At 40.5% G+C, this 21,537-nt stretch overlaps 2 protein-coding genes across 5 annotated transcripts in view; one reads left to right on the top strand and one right to left on the bottom strand.

Moving 5' to 3' along the window:
- Positions 1-21,537, bottom strand: part of IDE (insulin degrading enzyme) — a 116,227-nt gene that overhangs the window by 30,227 nt on the left and 64,463 nt on the right. For all 4 annotated transcript variants that reach the window (XM_045068895.1, XM_045068894.1, XM_045068896.1 and 1 more), the window contains exons 7-13: positions 20,905-21,067; positions 19,958-20,050; positions 19,437-19,528; positions 17,086-17,166; positions 15,227-15,330; positions 6,868-6,970; positions 4,126-4,248 (exon numbers count right to left, since the gene is read on the bottom strand). In XM_045068895.1, coding sequence (XP_044924830.1) covers positions 4,126-4,248; positions 6,868-6,970; positions 15,227-15,330; positions 17,086-17,166; positions 19,437-19,528; positions 19,958-20,050; positions 20,905-21,067 — 759 coding nt within the window. The remainder of the gene's footprint in view (positions 1-4,125; positions 4,249-6,867; positions 6,971-15,226; positions 15,331-17,085; positions 17,167-19,436; positions 19,529-19,957; positions 20,051-20,904; positions 21,068-21,537) is intronic.
- LOC101671196 (ATP synthase F(0) complex subunit C2, mitochondrial) lies at positions 18,752-19,416 on the top strand. Its single transcript, XM_045068898.1, has one exon. It carries the CDS (start codon positions 18,814-18,816, stop codon positions 19,249-19,251), a length of 438 nt encoding a protein of 145 aa, XP_044924833.1. The 5' UTR covers positions 18,752-18,813; the 3' UTR covers positions 19,252-19,416.

Below are 21,537 nucleotides of genomic sequence, written 5' to 3'. Positions count from 1 at the left end.
ATACTTCTTAAGGGCCAATTTGTGTGTGATCCAGTATACGATCTATTCTAAAGAATGTTCCACATACACTAGAAAACAATGTGTATTCTATGTTTGAGGATGAAATGTTCTGAATAGATGTTAAGTCTGTCAGGTCCAATGTGTCATTCAAAACCATTATTTCCTTGATTTTCTGCTTAGATGATCTGTCCACTGCTCTATAAGTGGGATGTTACAGTCCCCTACTATCGTTGTTTGATTATCAATGACTTTATATTTGTTATTAATTGATTTATATATTTGGATGCCCCTAAACTGGGGGCATAAGTATGTGCAACTGTTAAATCTTATTGATGGATAGATTCATTAAGATATAATGCCCTTCATCCCTTCTTAAGTCCTTGTTTTAAAATCTAGTTTGTCTGACATAAGCATGGATACTCTGGCTTTCTTCTGACATAAATTAACCTGAGAAGTGGTTCTCCATCCACTCACTTTCAATCTGCTGTTGTCTTTAGGTATAAAATGAGTCTCTTGTGGAGTGCCTGGGTGGCTCAGTTCATGATCTCAGGGTCCTGGGATCAAGCCCCACATTGGGCTCCCTGCTCAGTGGAAAGCCTGCTTCTCCCTCTCCCACTTCCCCTGCTTGTGTTCACTCTCTCGCTGTCTCTCTATCAAATAAATAATTAAAATCTTTTAAAAATAGTAATAATAAATAAAATGAGTCTCTTGTAGGCAGCATTTGGATGCATCTTGTCTTTTTTTTTTAATCCATTCTGATACCCTATGTCTTGTGATTGGAGCATTTAGTCTGTTTACATTCAGAGTAATCATTAAAAGCTATGAATTTAGTACCATTGTATTACCTGTAAGGTCATTGTTCCTATAGATTTTCTGTTCCTTTCTAGTCTTTGTTACTTTTGGTCTCTCTTTCCTTCTCAAAGGGTCCCTTTAATATTCCTTGCAGTGCTGGAACTCCTTTAGTTTTTGTGTGTCTGGGAAACTCTTTACCTCTCCTTCTGTTCTGAATGACAGCCTTGCTGGATAAAGTATTCTTAGCTGCATATTTTTCCCATTCAGTACATTGAATATATCCTGCCGTTCTCTTCTGGTCTGCCAAGTTTCTGTGGACAGATCGGTTGCAAATCTGATTTGTAGGTTAAGGACTTTTTTTCCGTTGCTCCTTTTAGAGTTCTTTCCTTGTCTGTGTATTTTGTGAATTTGACTATGATTTATATAGGTGATGCCTGGCCTTTGTTGAATTTAATGGGAGTTCTCTGAGCTTCTTGGATTTCAATATCTGTATCCTTCCCTGGATTAGGAAAGTTTTTAGTTAATTTGTTCAAGTAAACTTTCTGCCCCCTTTTCTCTCGCATCATCTCTGGGGCTCTTATGATAGGAATGTTATTACATTTTAAGAAGCTTCTGAGTTCCCTAAGTCTACCTTCATGATCCAATACCTTTCCCTCTTCTTTCAGCTTCATTATTTTCCATAATTCTATATTCTATATCACCGATTCATTCCTCTGCTTCATTCATTCTTATTGTTATGGCATCCATTCGGGTTTGCGTCTCAGTTATACCATTTTAATTTCGGTCTGACTAGATTCTAGTTCTTTTATCTCTACAGTAAGGAATTCTTTAGTGTCTTCTATGCTTTTTTCAAGCCCAAGTAGTATTCCTATAATTGCTGTTTTAAATTCTAGTGCAGAGGTGCCTGGGTGGCTCAGTTGGTTGGGCTTCTGCCTTCGACTCAGGTCATAATCCTGGAGTCCCAGGATCGAGCCCTACATCCAGCTCCCTGCTCAGCAGGGAGTTTGCTCTCCCTCCACCCCAACCCCCTGCTCACGTGCTCTCTCTCCTTCTCAAATAAAGAAAATTTAAAAATAAATAAATTAAAGTAAATAAATTCTAGTTCGAACATCTCATTTATATCTGTATTGGTTAAATCCCTCGCTGCTACTTTTATTTCCTGCTCTTTCTTTTGGGGTGAATTCCATCTTGTCATTTTGTCCAGAAAAACAAAAACAAAAACACAACAACAACAAACTAGATCCTAGGTGTGTTTTGGTCTGCCTATCAAAAGAAGCTAGATCCTACTGCCCCTAGAGCTGAAGCTCTGTAGCACTTTATCATCTGTAGAATTGGTAAATGCAAGGGGTTTGTGCTAGTCTTCTGGGGGAAGGGCCTGCTGCACTGATTCTCAGGCCTATTTGCCCTTGTAGAAATGCGCCTGCATGGTGGGGGGGGGGTATAATGGCTCTGATCTCTGCTTGATTGTGTGGTTTAGCTCACTGAGGTCAGTCAGTGTTGATGGGGTGGGGGATGGGAAGAACAGGGGATATGGCTCCGCTCTGCTCTCATCTATGCAGCGTATAGCTCGTGCCCACCACTCTTCAGGAAGCCCTCACAGAAGAGCAAACAATCACCCCTCTTGTGCCCTAGCTTCTGTCAAATCCCTGCCTTCTCCCTCTCTGTGTCCAAGCTGTTTTATCTCAGGGCGCAGCTAGGCTTCTAAACTCCAAATTTTAGGGACTCCCGCAGCACCACTTCGTACTGATCCTCTGGGGAAGGATGTCTCCTCACTTTTGCTGTTTGCAGCCAGTCCCAGGAAGGCAGTTGCAGGACTGAGAAGCAGTTCAGAGTTTATAGTAAAGCAGAGCCAAAAGCCTGGTGTCTCCCTGCCCTCAGCTGGTGTCCCTGCTCCAGTGCCTGGGAACAGTGCAGCACATTGGTGCCACCCTTTCTTCTGGCCATGGAGAGGCCTTGCTGTCACTCTGAAATGTACTCCAAAGAAGGGAACTGTTTCCCCCTGCAACCCAGGGGATCCTCAGACTACGTTGTAGTATCTGCCCTCTTTCCCCCACAGGAGCACCACTAAGGCAGGCATGATCCTGGTGGCAGGAGACTTCTAAAACTTCAGATTTTGTGGTCCGATGCTTATAATACCCTGCAGTAGTCTTCCTAAGTAGGGGTCCCTCCCCTCCGCAGCTTCCACAGTTCTTAACTCCCCCAAATCCACTCTCCATAGCCTCTACCTTCCACTGTTCTTGCAGTCCTCAAATTGATTTCTTGGGTGATCAGAATGATTTGATATTTATCTAGATGTGTTCAAGGGACAAGGCAAGCTTAGATTCCCCTACTCCTCTGCCATCTGAAGACTCCCTTTCTTAAGGAAAAATGATTGTCTAGTTAATAATCTAGATGCTTTTGATAAATTTCAAGTTTCTAAACACTAATTCTTATTTCATTGAGTTGATCTGAATGTTAGGTGCTTTCAAGAAAAGAAAAAGATGTATGTCTTTGGTGGTGAGCTTAGAAAGAGAATTTAGGAAAGAAGATGTGCAGTAATAATTTGATCCATTTTTCTACAAAATCTATTCAAGGTATGAAATAATGAAAAGAGAAAATTCTGAAAAAGAAAAACAAGCCCCATTTCTCAATCACTGCTCTCACTGACTTACTAATTTCCTAAGTTCATTGTTCTTATCAACTTCCTAAAGCCACTCTAAAATATTGAGAGTTAATTTTAAGGGCCGGAAATCCAACAGCTTCCCTTAGATATGCTCTCTTCCAGGGTTTAGAAATTCTCTTTATCTCTAACTTTCATGATGCAGCACATATCAACTTCCTGACTCGGTCCTCAGTGAATATGGAAAGTAGGCCAATAACTTTCAGTAGATTTGTGGTTGTACAAGGTGCCTGGGTGGCTCAGTCATTAAGCATCTGACTTTGGCTCAGGTCATGATTCCAGCATCCTGAGATGGAGCCCCATATAGGTCTCCCTGCTCAGCGGGAAGACTGCTTCTCTCTCTCCAACTACCCCATGCTTGTGTTCCCTCTCTCGCTATCTGTCATAAATAAATAAAATCTTGAAACAAAAATTGTGATTGTAGTCCAGACTTAACTTTTTTTCTGCAAAGAAAACAATACCCTAGATTCTAAATTGTTTAGTAGTTTGTATGCTTTAACACCTCTAGCCTCTTAATATTCCTTGCAATTATTCTTTCTACAACTTTCGGTAGCTCTTAGGATGTGAGCCCCCAAAACCAACATAGTACCAAATGCAAGAAATCATCTCTCCGGTCTCTTCCAGGTAATAGGTATATTGCCTAAATTTAAAAATCACCCATTCCAACATGTTACCTTAATAAGAGATGGGTACGGTGTCGCTTCTTTTTCTAATGATAAAATCTCAAAATTCGTAGGAATAAATTCATTCTTCGTTGGAAGTTTAAATTTCCCATTCAAGTCAGCATTTTGCCATTTCTGGATGAATAATGAAAAAACACACAAAAGCAATTAAAGTTGGATTCAAAAGTTTAAAACAGTCCTTTTGCTTAATGTCTAGTATTAAGGGGATAAATGTCACACAGCTTTTCTTTTCTACTCCTAAGATCCACTGATGGCTCTTCATGAAACTTGAGCTGTTCTCTCTATTAATCAAGATTTTGTACTTAGTAATCTTTCTTCTTTACATATTTCCAAAATGACTGGCTGAGGTTAAGGGGCAATCTGTGGCTACAGAAAGATGAGAGACTACTTAGTCCATATGAAGATCACATTGGCTCTAGCTCTTTAAAGAAGGAAGAATAATTGTATAGGGATATATTCCTGCAATTGGTAGACAATAGGTCATTTACAGAAGAATAAAACTTCCAGCTACACTAGGTTATTTTTACGCGTAGCCTGAAAACTACTAAGTTTCAGTACTGCTCCTTAGGGCCTGGTCCACAACTGTTCTTAGATGACCATGTGAACTTCCAAGTGAACCAGTAATTCAAGCACAAGGTCAAGAACAAGGCAGAGTCTTAAGCCTGGATTGTGCAACAGGGTGGATACAACCTGTAGGTTGGATATGCTCAACGGGCTAGTTCTGAAAGCTCAATGGGACAGATCACAGGTTAGTGATTGTTGGACTCTTATTATAAGACTTCATTATTTAAAAAAAAAAAAAAGCCACCAAGTGCCAATAATCCTGGGTTCAGTAATTTGTTCTCCAGATGAACTAGCACAGCCTTGTAGTTTCTGCAGTTCTATTTTGGTCCCTGAGTTTATGTTTTTTGGCACTAAGATAGTGGGGATGTTGGCCATATTGTTTATGAGCAGCAGCTTAAATCTCCCAAATGGCTGAATCAGTGGGGGCTGGGAAACACGTAGTAAATCGTTTCACTGCTAAACTCCCAGACAAATTTGGGTTGTTTTGTTTTTAAAATTAAGTAAGCTCTACACCCAACATGGGGCCTGAACTCACGACCCTGCGATAAAAAATCTTGGGCTCTACCAACTGAGCCAGCCAGGCATCCCCCAGGTAAATTTGTTTTTAAAAAATTCCCATTCAGGCAGCGCCTGGGTGGCTCAGTCAGTTAAGCATCCAACTCTTGGGTTTAGACTCAGGTCATGATCTCAGGGTCAAGAGATCGAACTCATGTCATGTTCTTTCCCTCCCCTCCCCTTGCCCCTCACTCCACTTGCACACTCTCAAATAAATAAATAAATAAACAAAATCCTTTTTTAAAAATTTGAGGTACGTTTGTTATCAGAGTTTGGTGACTAGAGGTTCTCTTCTGTTTTATGGATTACTTCATGGGAGATCAGCATTCCTCATTGTTTAGCTAAATGAGTATTTTTCCACACAAAGTGGCTCCAGTGATCTCATCCTATGTTGTGAACATGTCAGAGAAGTACCAGTAATGATTTTCTTTTTTTTTTTTTTAAAGATTTTATTTATCTTATTTGACAGATAGAGATCCTAAGTAGGCAGAGAGGCAGGCAGAGAGAGAGGGAGGAGGAAGCAGGCTCCCTGCTGAGCAGAGAGCCGGATGCGGGGCTCAATCCCAGGAGGCTGGGATCATGACCTGAGCAGAAGGCAGAGGCTTTAACCCATTGAGCCACCCAGGCGCCCCCAGCAATGACTTTCTTAAACTATTTTTTTTTTTTCTGTATTACACAGGTACACTTAAGAAATGTCTGTTACTGGGCACCTGGGTGGCTCAGTGGGTTGAGCCTCGGCCCTCAGCTCCGGTCATGATCCCAGGGTCTTGGGATGTAGCCCCACATCAGGCTCCTTGCTTAGCAGGGAGCCTGATTCCCCCTCCCCCTCTGCCTGCCTCTCTGCCTACTTGTGATATCTCTCTCTGCCAAATAAATAAATAAAATCATTTAAAAAAGAAAAAGAAATGTCCATTACTCAAGTTTAAGTATAATCTAGTCAGAGCAAGGCTTTCTGGTGTCTTCCCATGAATAAAGGACACAATCTCAAAGATACAATGACAATGAAAACCAGAAAAGGAAAAAACACTAGACAAGTAGAAAAGATTCAAAAACAAAATCTGGACTACTGACGAATGGGGTAACATACTATCTAAACACGCCTGTTTGAAGCAAATTTTAACTCCCTTACATAGAAAAAAGAGCAACAAGACAACAATATAGCATCTCCTAAATACATATAGCATACAATATAGCATCTCCTAAAGTGAAGACAGTGTGAATCCAGAGTCCGTTCCCACCTGTATACACAGAATGACCATAAGGCCTCTGGAGCCCTTGTTATCTGTCTTTCATGCTCTCTCCTTCATCTCTTCTTGCCTGTTTTCCTCCTCTGTGTACTTTGGACTTCAGTGATCTCTGAGTGCATGAAGCTGGGAGTCTGCTTTCAGCCCTGCTGATCTAACAGACACAAGAGAAGGTGGCCATAGTGCCATTTCTTAATGCAAAAATCTCAGCTCTAGTTCTCCATCTCCTTGTTCATTTTGCTCAGGACAGTACAGAGAGCCGTGGGCCATCACTCTCCATACTCTGGGCTGTGAGTTGGCTGATGTGGAAAGCTCATGCTCTTGTGTGTCCCTTACACATCAAGTTTATTCACAGATGAGCGAACCCTACCTTAATGACTTCATCTGGTATAGCTTCTTGCTTGTACTGGGTTCCGTACCACTCTTCTGTGCGGTCAGTTTTTCCTTCAAAGGACTTGGAAACTATTGCAACCCTAAAGGAAAGTAGAAACAAACAAACAAACACTATAAACCCATGTTATATATATATGCATTTATAAAACCTGAATCATGAAAACCTACATAATATCCAAGAGCATGCTAAGACCCAGTAAATCCAATAATGCTTAATCAAAACAGGCAATCAAGTATAGAGGCCTCTGATCACGGTCTCTATTACCCTTTGGCTAGAGCCCTTCGTTTTTAATGTGAAAAACTGCATGCAGGAATCTTGTGGGTAATACTACTGACTAAAATTTTAAAAGAAGAGTAGCTAGGGAAAAAATGGAACCAAGTCAGTTGAAAAATAGTCTTTAAAAAAGCAAAACAAAGTACTCCTTCCCAGGAACAGCTGAGGCCCAGGGTTAACAAAAACAGTAAGAGGGAAAAACAAAAACAAAAACAAAAACAAAAACAAAACACCCTTATTGGCTCATCCAGAGATCCAAAAAACAAAAACATACTTTTATTATTATTTGCTAAGTTTGTGCTCCGTGGTTTTTTTCCTGCCAGAGACTACCATCAACTGCATCTAGTACATGTACATTGGCCTTCTTGCTTCTAGAGGTAAAGAAAACAAGACCAAGAAACACTTGTGCTCTGGTTTATTAAAATCTTTCATTGAGGGCAAGACAGAAACAGCCCAGAAAAAAAAGTCAGAAGGAAAAATAAGTTCAGGGAGAGAGGGCAGAGATAAGATGATGTCAAAAGATATGTGAACAGAAGATTACGAGAAGCATAGCAAAAGCAGCTCAGTACCACAGCAGAACCCCTCCCCCTGCAGCATCATCAGGGACATTTCTGCCTCTGTTGCCTCGTAATTATCAAAGTGGGAATCACTGCCATCCTCTCAGCAGACTCAGTGCCAGCCTGGGACCAATCTTATTTGAATCTTGTGGATAAAGAAGCTTTAGGCCAATAGCTTGGTGCCTTGCCCCGAGGTCAGTCCTGTCCCTGATCCCACTTCTCCCTTACATCACAATTCAAGTAACAAGGCCTGTATCTTCTCCCACTTGTTCTGATCCATCCTCTCAGAGGTTTGATTCTAGCCTCTGAATGTCCGTCTTGCAGCTGAAAGCCCACTACTTGCAATGAAAACTCCCCTTTACTGAATACCCATCCATTTTCAATGTGTTCCTACTCGTCACTGGACCTTCACAACTTCAGTGCCTGACCATCAGAACCACTGTCTATTTCTTATTTATTCTAGACAAAATACTCTACCTGGCTAGCTGGACTTAGTCCTACTGCCTGTTGTAGGGTAGATAAAAGCAATCTGACTAACCTCTCTGTGAGTATGGCTGACAGATCTCCCAGCTGATGGTATTCCTGATCTGGCCTAGCTGCCTCTGACCACTACCAGTTCGAAAAACGTGCTGAGGAGCTCCTGGGTGGCTCAGTGGGTTAAAGCCCCTGCCTTCAGCTCAGGTCATGATCCCAGGTTCTGGGATCGAGCCCCACATCATGTTCTCTGCTCAGCAGGGAGCCTGCTTCTCCCTCTCTCTCTCTTCCTGCCCCTCTGCCTACTTGGGATCTCTGTCAAATAAATAAATAATCTTTTAAAAATTAAAAAAAAAAAAAACATGCTGGGACGCCTGGGTGGCTCAATTGGATAAGCAGCTGCCTTCGGCTCAGGTCATGATCCCAGAGTCCTGGGATCGAATCCCACATCGGGCTCCTTGCTCTGCAGGGAGCCTGCTTCTCCCTCTGACTCTGCTGCCACTCTGCCTATGCTCGCTCTTGCTCTCTCTCTCTCTCTCTCTGACAAATAAATAAATAAAATCTTTAAAAAAAAAAAAAAACATTGCTGAATAAGAATATATTCCATACCCAGGGAGGAATCATAGGGCTTAATGGATGGAAGAGTTCTGTTACTGTGTCCAGAAGAAGTGTTCATGTTGGCATTTTGAGAATTCCTTTTGAGGGGTATATAAAGGGTGCATATAGAACTCACATGGCCACATGAAGGACACGTAATGTTTGTTAAGGACTTTCTTTCAATACATGGGAGAACCTGCTAAGACCTAAGACTCAGCCCAAGAAAGTGCTTCTACTCTTGCTGACTTCCTAAAAAAATGAATGCGCTAAGTCTCAAGGAGAACTCTGAAAATTGTGTTAGGAAGTAAAATAACTTGGTAGATAGATGGTATTACCATATTCTCTTCCACAAGGTGCCCGATTTTGGACAAGCTTGTTATACTGGTGGCTTTGGTCTCCCTGAATGACAGCCCACGCATCAGAACAATGTACAAGAGATTGATGACAATTCATAAACATTCATGAAGCATTCATTTGGGAGTGGACACAGCCCCTGCAACAAGAGCACTTTCAACTCTGTCCTGAGAGAAAGTGAAAAAGCTCAGGGACAACTGCCAGAGGCTTTGGAGGATGACTTCCGACACAAAATGCAACAGACACTGGCAGCTGCGCAGTAATGCCCAGGTTACAAAGGGGGACATAAAGGGGGACTGGCCAGGTACAATCCTAAGGGATTTAGACAGCTGTCTGCCAAAGTAAAGTGGATGGGTAACATTTGAAATGTTACTCTAAGCAAGTAAGTATGAAATAGATGAACAGTTCCCTCAAACAAGGCAAACATCAAATACTGGCCTAACAAAGAGGGCTATGTTTGCAAAACAAGAATTAGTGTACCACTGAAGAATTTAGAACTGAAACATACAGTGAAAGACAATGTAAAAATAAATTACAGGGCACAGACCTGTACCCCTGGGGCTAATAATACATTATATGTTAATATAAATAAATAAATAAATAAATAAGTAATAGGGGTGCCTGGGTGGCTCAGTCGGTTAAGCCTCTGCCTTTGGCTCAGGTCATGATCTCAGGGTCCTGGGATCAAGCCCCGAATTGGGCTCTCTGCTCAGCAGGGAGCCTGCTTCCCCCTTCCCCTTTGCCTGCTTCTCTGCCTACTTGTGACCTCTCTGTGTCAAGTAAATAAATAAAAAAATCTTAAATAAATAAATAAAGGTAAGCAAGAGGAATAACAAAAGAGAAACAGCATATACTTATCAAACTTACACCAAAATCTACAAACCAGAGTATAAAAGTGTAAGAGACTTAAGTTAGGAGAAAAAGAAGAGAAAGCACAGTAATCTAAGTATGCCATGGAGAGCTGCAAAATATTTAACTGCAGGAAGCTGAGAGAAACTAGCACAGAGACTGCTGCATCCTTAGACTATCTGCTGGAAATGTAATTATGCTTAAAAATAGTCTTGACAAAAAAATTATTAAAAAAAATAGTCTTGACGAGTTTTTTAAGTGTGTGTATGTGACAATGCTTTTTTTTTTTTTTTTTAAGATTTTACTTATTTATTTGACAGGGAAAGAGAGGGATCACAAGTGGACAGAGAGGCAGGCAGGGGGTTGGAGAGGGAGCAGGCCCCCTGCTGAGCAGAGAGCCCAACACGGGGCTCAATCCCAGGACCCCGAGACCGTGACCTGAGTGGAAGGCAGAGGCTTAACCCACTGAGCCACCCAGGCTATTCTTTAATTCTATCCACAAAGAATTGGCTGTTGATATGGTACTATATGGTCCTTAGAAAAAGGAGAGAAAAGAACTTTTCTTTTCAAACTGAAACTTACAGCAGTGAACTTACAGTGAAACTTACAGCAGTGGGCTAGAATGAATGCCCACTACCAACTTCAAGTCAGCCATTCAGAAATGTTCAGAGGAAATGAACAGCTGTTATGGCTGGACAGGACTCTTTCAGAAACAAGAAACATCCTGACTATAGACAATCAGGAATATGGCTCCCCAGACATGATTCTCATGAGACTTTGGCAAATAATTCCTGAGAGAGCAAAGAAAGACATCCAAGAATGAGGAGAGGCTTCACAGGTAACTGTGATGAATTCAAACAGAATTAGTACAGAGAGTACAGATCTGGCCATCAGAAACTTGGATTCTGGTCCATACTCTGACTCATTTTCTTTGAGATCTTGCCAAAATCACAGTTAAGATCTAAATTAGGCAAGCCTCTGAGCTTCGGTTTCATTACTTTTTAAATAAGGATTCTAAGTAGATGAATTCTATCCTTCCACCGGAAGAATTCTACTGTATCATGATATCAAATCCTATTTCCAAAAAACATGCCTCAAAGAAGAAAAAAAGTACAAAAAAAAATTTATTGATGAGACCCAAAGCCTTAAAGAATTGTAATAGGAAGGCTACAGTGCTGAAGAAATTGAGGTTCGTGAAACATGCTAAAAAAACACTTTTTAAAGGGGTTTCTTAAAGAAAGAAGGAATCAAGAAAGGTTAGGCTAAAGGCTTAGAGAAGTCAACCACCTTTTTTTTGAACCCTTGGTAACTTGAATCTGAAAAAAACACAGTTCTTACCTGGAAGGACCTCATAATCCAACAGGACATAAGACCTAAAGCAAAATGTGATACACTGGTCTTAGGCTGGCAGATGACAGGACTAATAACATCTTATTTATATTGTTTTTAGAAAACACATGGGCTGGGGTGCCTGCGTGGCTCAGTCCATTAAGCAATTGCCTTCAGCTCAGGTCATGACCCCAGGTACTGGGACTGAGGCCCACGTTGGGCTCTCTGCTCAGAGAGGAGCCTGCTTCACCCTCTCTCTCTGCCCCTCCTGCTGCTTGTGCACACTCTCTCCCTCAAATAAATAAATAAAATCTTTAAGAAAAAAGAAAAAACATGGGTCTTTAAACTGCAAAGGTGGACCAAACAACAGAAAAAAGGTGGTCAAAACTCGGGCCAGGATTAATGAGTGAACCAGCCAAGTAATTCAAATGAATTCACATCTCCAGTGCAGATCTCTGATACTTAGGCAACTAACAAATCCCAGAAGAATCACTGCCCACCACCTTTTAAAAATACTGGAGGTGAGGCACCTGAGTTGACTCAGTCGTTAAGCATCTGCCTTTGGCTTGGGTCATGATCCCAGGGTCCTAGAATCAAGCCCTGCATCGGGCTCCCTGCTCAGCAAGGAGCCTGCTTCTCCCTCTCCCACTCCCCTGCTTGCGTTCCCTCTCTCGCTATGTCTTTCTCTGACAAATAAATAAAATCTTAAAAAAAAAAAAAAGAAAGAAAGAAAGAAATACCAGAGGATGAAAGAAGAGGCAGAAGATGGAGATGGACAAATGTTCTAATTTTCAGAAAGGGAAAGGAGTGGAGCCTAAAAAAGCATAAGCCATAGGCACTGACCTCTCATAAAATTCTAGTGAACTATCAGGCTACCAAACATTTAGACAAGAACACAGTATCCTAGGACCTGCATGGATTCAGCAAGAACTCCTAAGCAAAGATTTACTTATGATTTAAGCAGGGCATGTAACCAAGACCTTATAGCCATATTTGTAGATTTAACTTGGCAAAACGGAAATCCTGGGGGTGCCTAGGTGGCTCAGTGGGTTAAGCCTCTGCCTTCGGCTCAGGTCATGATCCCAGGGTCCTGGGATCGAGCCCCGCATCGGGCTCCCTGCTCAGCGGGGAGCCTGCTTCCTCCTCTCTCTCTCTGCCGCCTACCTCCCTTGCCTGCTTGTGATCTGTCAAATAAATAAATAAAAACTTTAAAAAAAAAAACCGAAAATTCTGTCATATAGTACAACACAGATGAATCTAATAGACATTATGTTAAGTGAAACAAAGATATATTGTATGAGTTCACTGATATTATGTAATAAGTAGTCAAATTCATGAAAACAAAACAGAATGGTGGTTACCAGGAGACGGTAGGAGGGAGAAAAGAGGACTTGTTGGTCAATGGGCACAGTTTCAGTTTTACAAGGTGAAAAAGTTCTGGAGAGCTGCTGCACAATATGAATATATTTAACAATATGAACATAATACTGAATTGTAAACCTAGAAATGGTTAAAACTGTAAATTTCATGTGTTTACCACAACAACAACAAAAATCCTCTGAGCATGTATGTGTGGGCCTATTTCTGGACTCTGTTCTATGCTAATGATTTCTTTTTGATCCTCAGGCCAATGCACAATGTCTTAATTAACATAGATTTATAGTTAGCCTTCAAATCCAGTAGCTTGAGTTCTCCAACTTTTGTTTTTATGTTCAAGGATGTTAGGGCTGGGCACATAGGTGTCTCAGTTGGTTCAGCATCTGACTTTTGGTTTCAGCTCAAGTCATTATCTCAGGATCCTGGGTTCAGGTCCCCAGTTGGGCTCCCTGTCTCTCTCCTGATGCCCTTCCCCCTGCCCCACATCTGCTCTCAATCTAAAATAAATAAATCTTAAAAAAAAAAAAAAGGGTGTATGGATAATCCAGGTCCTTTGTATGCCCATAGGTATTTTGGAATCAATTTACCAATTATTGAAAGGAGAAAAGGCTACTAGGATTTTTATTGTGATTACACAGAGCTTCTGAATCAGACTGGAAAAAATTTAATAGCAAGTCTCCTAACAAGGTCTTTAACTTCTTTCAGCACTGTTTCGTAGTTTTGTATGATGAAGTCTTGCTTATCTTTGATTAAATTCATTCCTAGCTATTTTACATTTTTGTTGCTATTGTAAATACTTTTTCTTTCAAGTCTGAAATAATTACAAATTCACAGAAGTTACAAAAATAATACAGGGAGGTTCCATGTACTCTTCACCCAGTTCCCTCAATGGTTACATCTTACATTAATTAGAGTAAAATACCCAAACTAGGAAAACTGTATTTGATAGAATGTGTACACAGAATGAGTTCTATGTCATTTTATCATATTTATCACATTATACAACTACCAATAATATTTCTTTTTTTTTTAAGATTTTATTTATTTATTTGACAGATGGAGATTACAAGTAGGCAGAGAGGCAGGCAGAGAGAGAGGGGGGAAGCAGACTCCCTGGTGAGCAGAGAGCCCGATGCGGGGCTCGATCCCAGGACCCTGGGATCATGACCTGAGCTGAAGGCAGAGGCTTAACCCACTGAGCCACCCAGGCGCCCAACCAATAATATTTCTTTTAATTTTCCCATCGTTTGTTGCCAGTACATGTCTGGAAAAATGCAAACGATGGTAACTAGGAAAAAGACATTGATGGAACAGTTCGATCAGAAGGATTTTTCTTCTTCAAAATCTTCAGCCAGATTGTTGATTTTATTCATAAAATGACTGTTCCAAAAAACATATTTACTCAATCTCCATGTTCCCAGGAGAATTTTGGAAATACGTGCTTAACAGAGGAGAAAAATAAAAAATGCAAAATATGTGCCCCTTAAATATATTTCTGGTATTATTTCACTTTGGAAAACATGGATGAAATTCAATTTTGAGGCAGAAATATCATAGGATAGTTCATAAGCTCTGTAGGGCTGAACCTCCTCTAATAAGAACACCTTTGTTACTGTGAGAGCTCCTCCAACTTTTCATCTCCTGGTTAATCACTGGTGAGTGAGGCGGCTTTTGAGACTGTAATCCTTACTTCCACTTAAGAAAAAGGAGGGTGTCCTCACTTGTTTATGAAGCCAGATATGTACAGTGATTTGAGTTGGGATGAAGTCAGGTTAAGATGATCTATTACTACATTTTAATCATGATAATGAAATTATGATTATGGTTTTTTTAAAAAATGCTTATTTATTTGAGAGAGAGGGAATGAGTGGGAGAATGAGAAAGAGAGAGAGATGGGGAAGAATCCTCAACAGACTCCCTTCTGCGCATGAAGCCTGATGCAGGCTCAATCCCAGGACCCTGAGGTCAGAACCTGAGCCAAAATCAGGAGTCAGAAGCCCAACCGACTGAGCTACCCAGGCACCCCTTGCTTCATTTTTTCAAAAAAAACTCTTCATGGTTTTGGGGTGCCTGGGTGGCTCAGTGGGTTAAGCCTCTGCCTTCGGCTCAGGTCATGATCTCAGGGTCCTGGGACGGAGCCCCACATCCAGCTCTCTGCTTAGCGAAGAGCCTGCTTCCCCACCGGCCCCCCACCTGCCTACTTGTGATCCCTTTGTCAAATAAGTAAATAAAATCTTTAAAATAAATAAATAAATAATAAATTAAAAGTCTTCATGTTTTAGAGGTCCTTCCTAAAAATAATCTAGAGTGGAGGAAAAATGAGTGAGGAGCAGTGTTTGAAGATAACAAAGGCTGGTCATGTTTCGATTTGCTGATGTTTGGTATTGCTTCACTATACTATTCTTTCTACTTTAATCATGCTCCATAACAAGTTTAAAAGCGATTTATTCACAGTTCCAAATTTTCAGCTTCTAACCATTATTGAAAATATAGTACATAGCAGTAAAATCTATAGAGTGACTCACCGGACATTTTCTGGTCTGAGTTTGTCGAGAACCATCTCTATTAAGTCAGGTCTAAATTCTTCCAGTAAATATTCAGCTGTGAGCACTTCTTCTAGGGGATAATACTTATTAAAAGGAAAATAAATAGATAAATGAAATGTGCAAGGCTACTACAGAGTTTAACTTATTAAAAGCAAACAAATCTCTAATACTTAAACCCATTATTTTACATTCTCCCCCCTCCCCCCATCCTCCTTCAACTAAATTTTACTCAGCTGGAAAAATTTCCTTTTTCTTTCTTACCACACTTGAAGCAGTTTCCTATTGCAGGATGATTTTGCAGTTAATCCCCAAATACATTTACATTATTGAGAGCAAAATCACAATTTTGGGGGGGAAAAGTATAATATTTCTGGCTAAAAACTGAATCCTTGTTAATGAAGAAAATTTGATAATGAAATGCTAACACCTGTAGGATTCTTACCATAAGGTACATACATTTTTACAAATAGAATTTCCTCTCAAATTTCTATGAATGAAATTAGAGAAGCATTTAGAAAGGTGCTGGGGGAGGAGTGGCTTTTTATTAGTAAGAGCAACTTCCAATATTCTGAGACAGACTGAGTCACTTGTTCAACAAATACTTAACAAACATCTACTCTGTGCCAGGCAAGACAGATGATGTCCCTGCTCCCTAATGAGCTTATATTCCTTTTATTTATTTTGGTATAAAATAATGCAGTTAATAATAACAATAATTCATTTGGGGATTAAGACTCAAGGCTGAACTAAAATACAGAACAATGAACATGTAAGTTAGGAGAGGGAGTGACCAGAGTTTTAAGGTTTTGGTTTTTTTTATTCCAGTTTGGTTAACATAGAGTGTTACATTAGTTTCTGATGTACAGTAATTCAACAATTCTATATTATTGCTCAGTGTTCATCAAGGTAAATGCACTCTTAATCCCCTTCACTTACTGGACCCAAGGAGCTTATATTCTAATTAGGAGGGAGGCAGACAATAAACAAATTGTGTTGTTATAGTGATAGGTGCTATGAAATGCAAAGGGGCGGGACATGACTGAGAGGTCAGGGAAGGTCTCTGTGAGGAAGACACAGTTAAGTGGAAGCCCAAATAAGAACCAAGCCATGCAAAGACAAGAGAGAGAAGAGTTCTAGGTAGACAAAACAGCTAATGTAAAAGGTTCCACGAGGGAGAATAAACTTAACACTTGAAGATTAGGCAAGCAGGCAGCCAGTACAGCTGGAGGGGAAAGAGAACAGGGAGATGGGTTGGGGAGTCATATAGAACATGGTTAGAGAGTCAGGCAGATCACTTTGTAATCCAACATGACATTTTGGATTTTATTCTGATAGGAAACTACTGAAGGATTACACAGAGAAGACAAACAATCTGATTTGGGTTTTCAAAATATTACTGAGGCTGAAAAAATAAACTATAGTGTGAAACAAGAGGGAAAACAGAGATCCCAGGTAAGAGATTATAATGGTAGTCCAGGCAAGAAATGATGGTAGCTCAGACTAGGGTAGTAGCAACAGAAATAGAGACCAGTAGATGATCTATATAGCTTTCACGCAATCAGCAACTGATACATGGTGGAATTGAAAAATATTTAAAATATTTAAATCCAAGAAACAAAATCCCTCTGTAATGAAAAATATTATAGATGATAATTTTTAGGAAGATGAAAATTAAGATTTTAAGCATGGTTTGACATCAAAGTTTGCCAGGTTGCCACAACATCTGAAATTTTATACTACAGTTCCCATTTTTATCATTCATGTAGTACTGAAGGTAATATATGCAGGATCACAAAAATACTCTATATACTAATGTATACATAAAATAACAAACTTACATGCAATATTCCTGCAATCTTAGAGGTATAGCCCCGTGGCCTCTCTTTATCTTTAAACCTAAATGCAACAGCATTCAAGTCCTAAAATGGAAAATTAATCCAATTACACTTAAGTCAACTACTACTTAGAAATACTTAAAAAAAGTTCTTTTTTTAGTGTCTAGCTTGCACTACAGACTTTCTACTCCATATTTAACTTTATCAGGAAAAATCAGCTATGCTTGATTTAGAAATGTACAGAACACAAATGAAAATAACCAAAACAGAGTATGATTGTTTAGCCTAAAATACTGAAACTATTAGTCAAAGAATTTAGGAAAATTGTGCAAGAACTTTGCAAGATCAACAGTTACACAGATGATCATTTCATTGATCCATTTAGAGAATTGCTCCCAGGTTAGAAGCTCCTATCCTAAGATCCTCAAGCAGAGTATCCCTTTAAAGTTTAACCTAAGTAAAAAGGATTTCTTTTGGGCACCTGGGTGGCTCAGTTGGTTAAGCGGCTGCCTTTGGCTCAGGTTATGATCCCAGGGTCCTGGGATCGAGTCCCACATACAGGCTCCCTGCTCAGCGGGGATCCTGCTTCTCCCTCTGCCTGCTGCTCCCCCACTTGTGCTCTCACTCACTCTCTCTCTCAAATAAAGAAAATCTTGAAAAACACACACACACAAAAACAGGATTTCTCTCTTTTTATTTATTCATTTTTTTAATTTGACAGAAAGAGAGAGAGAGATCACAAGTAAGTAGAGAGGCAGACAGAGGGAGAGGGGGAAGCAGGCTCCTCGCTGAGCAGAGAGCCTAATGCGGGACTCGATTCTACGACCTTGAGATCATGACCTGAGTCGAAGATAGAGGCTTAATCCACCGAGCCACCTAGGCGCCCAGTTTCTCTCATCTTAAAAATTACATTTCAGAATCTCAATAAGTCTTAAATATAAAGCACATATTTCTAAAAAACATTTTAAAGAAGGCTTTAAAATTCTGACAGGGATACCTGGGTGGCACAGGTGGTTGAATGTCCAACTCCTGGTCTTGGCTCAGGTCATGTCTCAGGGTTGTGGGATCGAGCCCTGTGTCTGCTTAAACACTGCCCTTCCCGCTGTCCCTCTGCCCTGTGCACACTCTCTCTCAAATAAATTGAACTTTAAAAATAAAGTAATAATAGTAAAATTCTGAAAGAGAACATCTGCTTTATTAAAAAATAGTAAGAGATAGCCAGGCTTTTCCAAACATACAACAAAAAAAAAGCACTTTTAAGAACATAATCATATAAAAAACAATTCACAATTTCTTTGAAAGTTCACTGTAGATTTTTATCAGCAGATCTGAAAATGACAGAGGCTCATGAAGCTTTTGGCATACACTAAGGTATGCCCTGATAGATACAAGCTCAAGAAACTGCTGGTTTTGTTCTGAGGGACAGAAAAGCAATTCCTTTTTCCCTCCGAAAAAAAGTTACTTGATGCCTTAGCCCTAATTGTGCCCCAGGTAGCCAATCAGAGTAGTACAACTAAGCTTTAACTAAAGCTATTATGCATTGCAAGATTTTAGAGTTTAAATAACAACAACAAAAAACCCAAAAACTTTAAAAGTTTCATTGGGCCTTAAATTTAAATTAATTCACATATATATGTTTCCTGAAAAAATTTCCTTAAGAAAAATTTTGGTGAGCTCTGTCTCCTCGGCCCTGGGAGCAGCTCTCCTGCCACAGCCCCTCATTCCCTGAAAATGTACGCCTGTGCAAAGTTCGTCTCCACCCCGTTCTTGGTCAGGAGCACCTCTCAGCTGTTGAGCCGATCTCTGTCTGCAGTGGTGCTAAAACCACCCGAGACACTGACAGATGAGGCACCTTATAAGGGCCTCAGCATCTTGGCAGCCCCACGTCCCCTGACCTCACTTATTCCCAGCCGAAGCTTCCAAACCAGCGCCATTTCAAGGGACATCGATACAGCAGCCAAGTTCATTGGGGCTGGGGCTGCCACGGTAGGGGTGGCTGGTTCTGGGGCTGGAATTGGGACTGTGTTTGGGAGCCTCATCATTGGTTATGCCAGGAATCCCTCTCTGAAGCAACAGCTCTTCTCCTACGCCATTCTGGGCTTTGCCCTCTCGGAGGCCATGGGGCTCTTTTGCCTGATGGTGGCCTTTCTCATCCTCTTCGCCATGTGAAGGAGCCGTCTCCACCTCCCATAGGTCTTTCTCCCGTGTCTCGTCTGCCCTGTATAATCCTTTTCCTATACCTCCCCAGGCAGCCTGGGGAAAGTGGTTGGCTCAGGGTTTGACAGAGGGAAGACAAATAAATACTGTATTAATAAGAAAAAAAAAAAAAAAAAATTTTGGTGAAACAAAATTACCTTGCACTCTTGGAAAACCCATTCTTGAGGTCCTTCTGCGCGTAACTTCTGAATGTACTGAAACATGTGCAAAATTATATCTTCAACGTGTACTGGAAGAAAGGGGCACACTTAAAAACCATTCAGTCCTTGTATCCTTCAAAGCAGTGAGCTCACTCCTAAGGTAAAGTCAGGTAGGTAGAAATGGAGTCCTCACCTCCCTGACACTGGTTTCAGGGTTCCACACACATGGCCCTCCAGGCTCTAGGACATGGGACAGAAGGGACTTTGGGGAAGTTAATGAGCTGACGAAAGGCCAAGGACACATTTCATAAATGTAACATAATGACAGGTTGTTAAGGGGGAAAAAATCATCCATGAAATGAAGGCCAAGCTGCACATGAAAAATACAATGGATGAATTGTATGAATTAAAGGCTTTACGGCTTTACTACATAAAACAGATCCACAGCATTAAGAAATTTTTAAGAATTTATCATAAGAAGTCAATTTTCATTAAAAAACAAACAGGTCAATACTTACATAATCCTTCCTCAGTCAGGTCCACATTAATGATAAAAAACATAAAACCTCGGGCTCCTTCCTTCTGTCCACCAACAAGAGTATTTACCCAGCCTGTAAAATTCAAAGGAAATCAAAACAGGCTTGTATGTGTGGCTTCCTTTAAGATAAAGAATTTTTTTTTAATTTATACTACAAGTTCCCAAGATATTAGAATGGACCATTTGCACAAAAGAGCAGAAAAAATTGGTTCAGAAAAACTGTTTCGGACACTGTGGAAGACTGAAGGGATTTTTTTGGGTTGGGAGGTTTCCTCAGGACTCTTCAAGTCATAAAAGAAGAGCCTGAGATGAGAGGGGCCTTGGAAATCACCTACTAATTAGATCCTTGTACAACCTCTGGTCTGATGGGTTAAGAGCAGGCCAATAAATAATGTGTACTGTTATTCCACAGAGATGATAAACAATACCAACGTGAGCTTTTACTTTTGAAACTTTTTTTTTTTAAGATTTTACTTATTTTATTTATTTGACAAACAGAGATCACAAGTAGGCAGAGAGGCAGGCAGAGAGAGAGGGGGGAAGCAGGCTCCCTGCTAAGTAGGGAGCCCAATGTGGGGCTCGATCCCAGGACCCTGGGATCATGACCTGAGCCAAAGGCAGAGGCTTAACCCCCCGAGCCACCCAGGCCCCCCAAACCTGTCTGTTATTTAAAACATGTAGCACAATCTCTTGAAAAGTCTAAACCTCGCTGCACAATACTGAAGAGTAAAACAAATTATGGCGGCAGGGGGAGAACCCAGAGCAAAAAATCAAAAGCACACTAGCAACCCCACCTCACTCTTCCATAAACCCAAAACTGTCTCATCCAAATATGTTCCTTCACACAAAAAAATCTAGGAGAAAATGAGAGCCAGAGTAAAAGGATGTGGGGTACTACCCTCAGAAGCTGGTACTCAAAAGACTTACCTTTTGATTTAAGTTCTGATAACAGACTTCCAGGACCTTCATGACCAATGAGATGACCAAGATAATGGCCAGGATTTGATTTGTAGTATTTCTGAAGGTCAGGTATGGGAAAAGTCACGTAAAGATTCCTAATGTCCTTAATGGGTACTATTTTGTAAAGTTGCTAGAAAAAAAATCAAGAAAGATTAGCAATATCAACTCCTACTGAATAAAATATTTATGAACTATGAAGAATACAGATTTTCATGGAAAAATCCCAAATTCAAGAGAACCAATTGCCCCACAGAAAACTGTACTGACCACAAACAGTAATTGGCTTGGGCTCTTTCTAAATGGACTTTCATTACAGTTGGTATACAGCCCATGTCTGGTCCCCTCGGCCATGCGGCTCAATATGCTTGCCTTCTGTCACTGGAGAACAGCCTCTACAGTTTAGCAAGGCTCTAACTACCAAAACTACTTTTAGTATGCAAAGATCGGATTTATATCGATATCTCTTTGGTGATACATATCCCTAATAAATGTGAAACTGATTCAACTATCAAAACAAATATTAAAAACTGTATAAACAGGGGCGCCTTAGTGGTTCAGTCAGTTGGGTGTCTGCCTTCAACTCGGGTCATGATCTCTGGG

The sequence above is a fragment of the Mustela putorius genome, unplaced genomic scaffold (assembly GCF_011764305.1).
Source record: "Mustela putorius furo isolate JIRA1106 unplaced genomic scaffold, ASM1176430v1.1 tig00003909_pilon_pilon_pilon, whole genome shotgun sequence".
NCBI classification, from domain to species: domain Eukaryota; kingdom Metazoa; phylum Chordata; class Mammalia; order Carnivora; family Mustelidae; genus Mustela; species Mustela putorius.
Note: the sequence above shows the minus strand (reverse complement) of the source record. Positions and strands in the feature narration are given on the sequence as shown.

Excerpts from the sequence above, each read along its gene's own strand:
- LOC101671196 (XM_045068898.1), top strand. The coding sequence starts at position 18,814 with ATGTACGCCTGTGCAAAGTTCGTCTCCACCCCGTTCTTGGTCAGGAGC.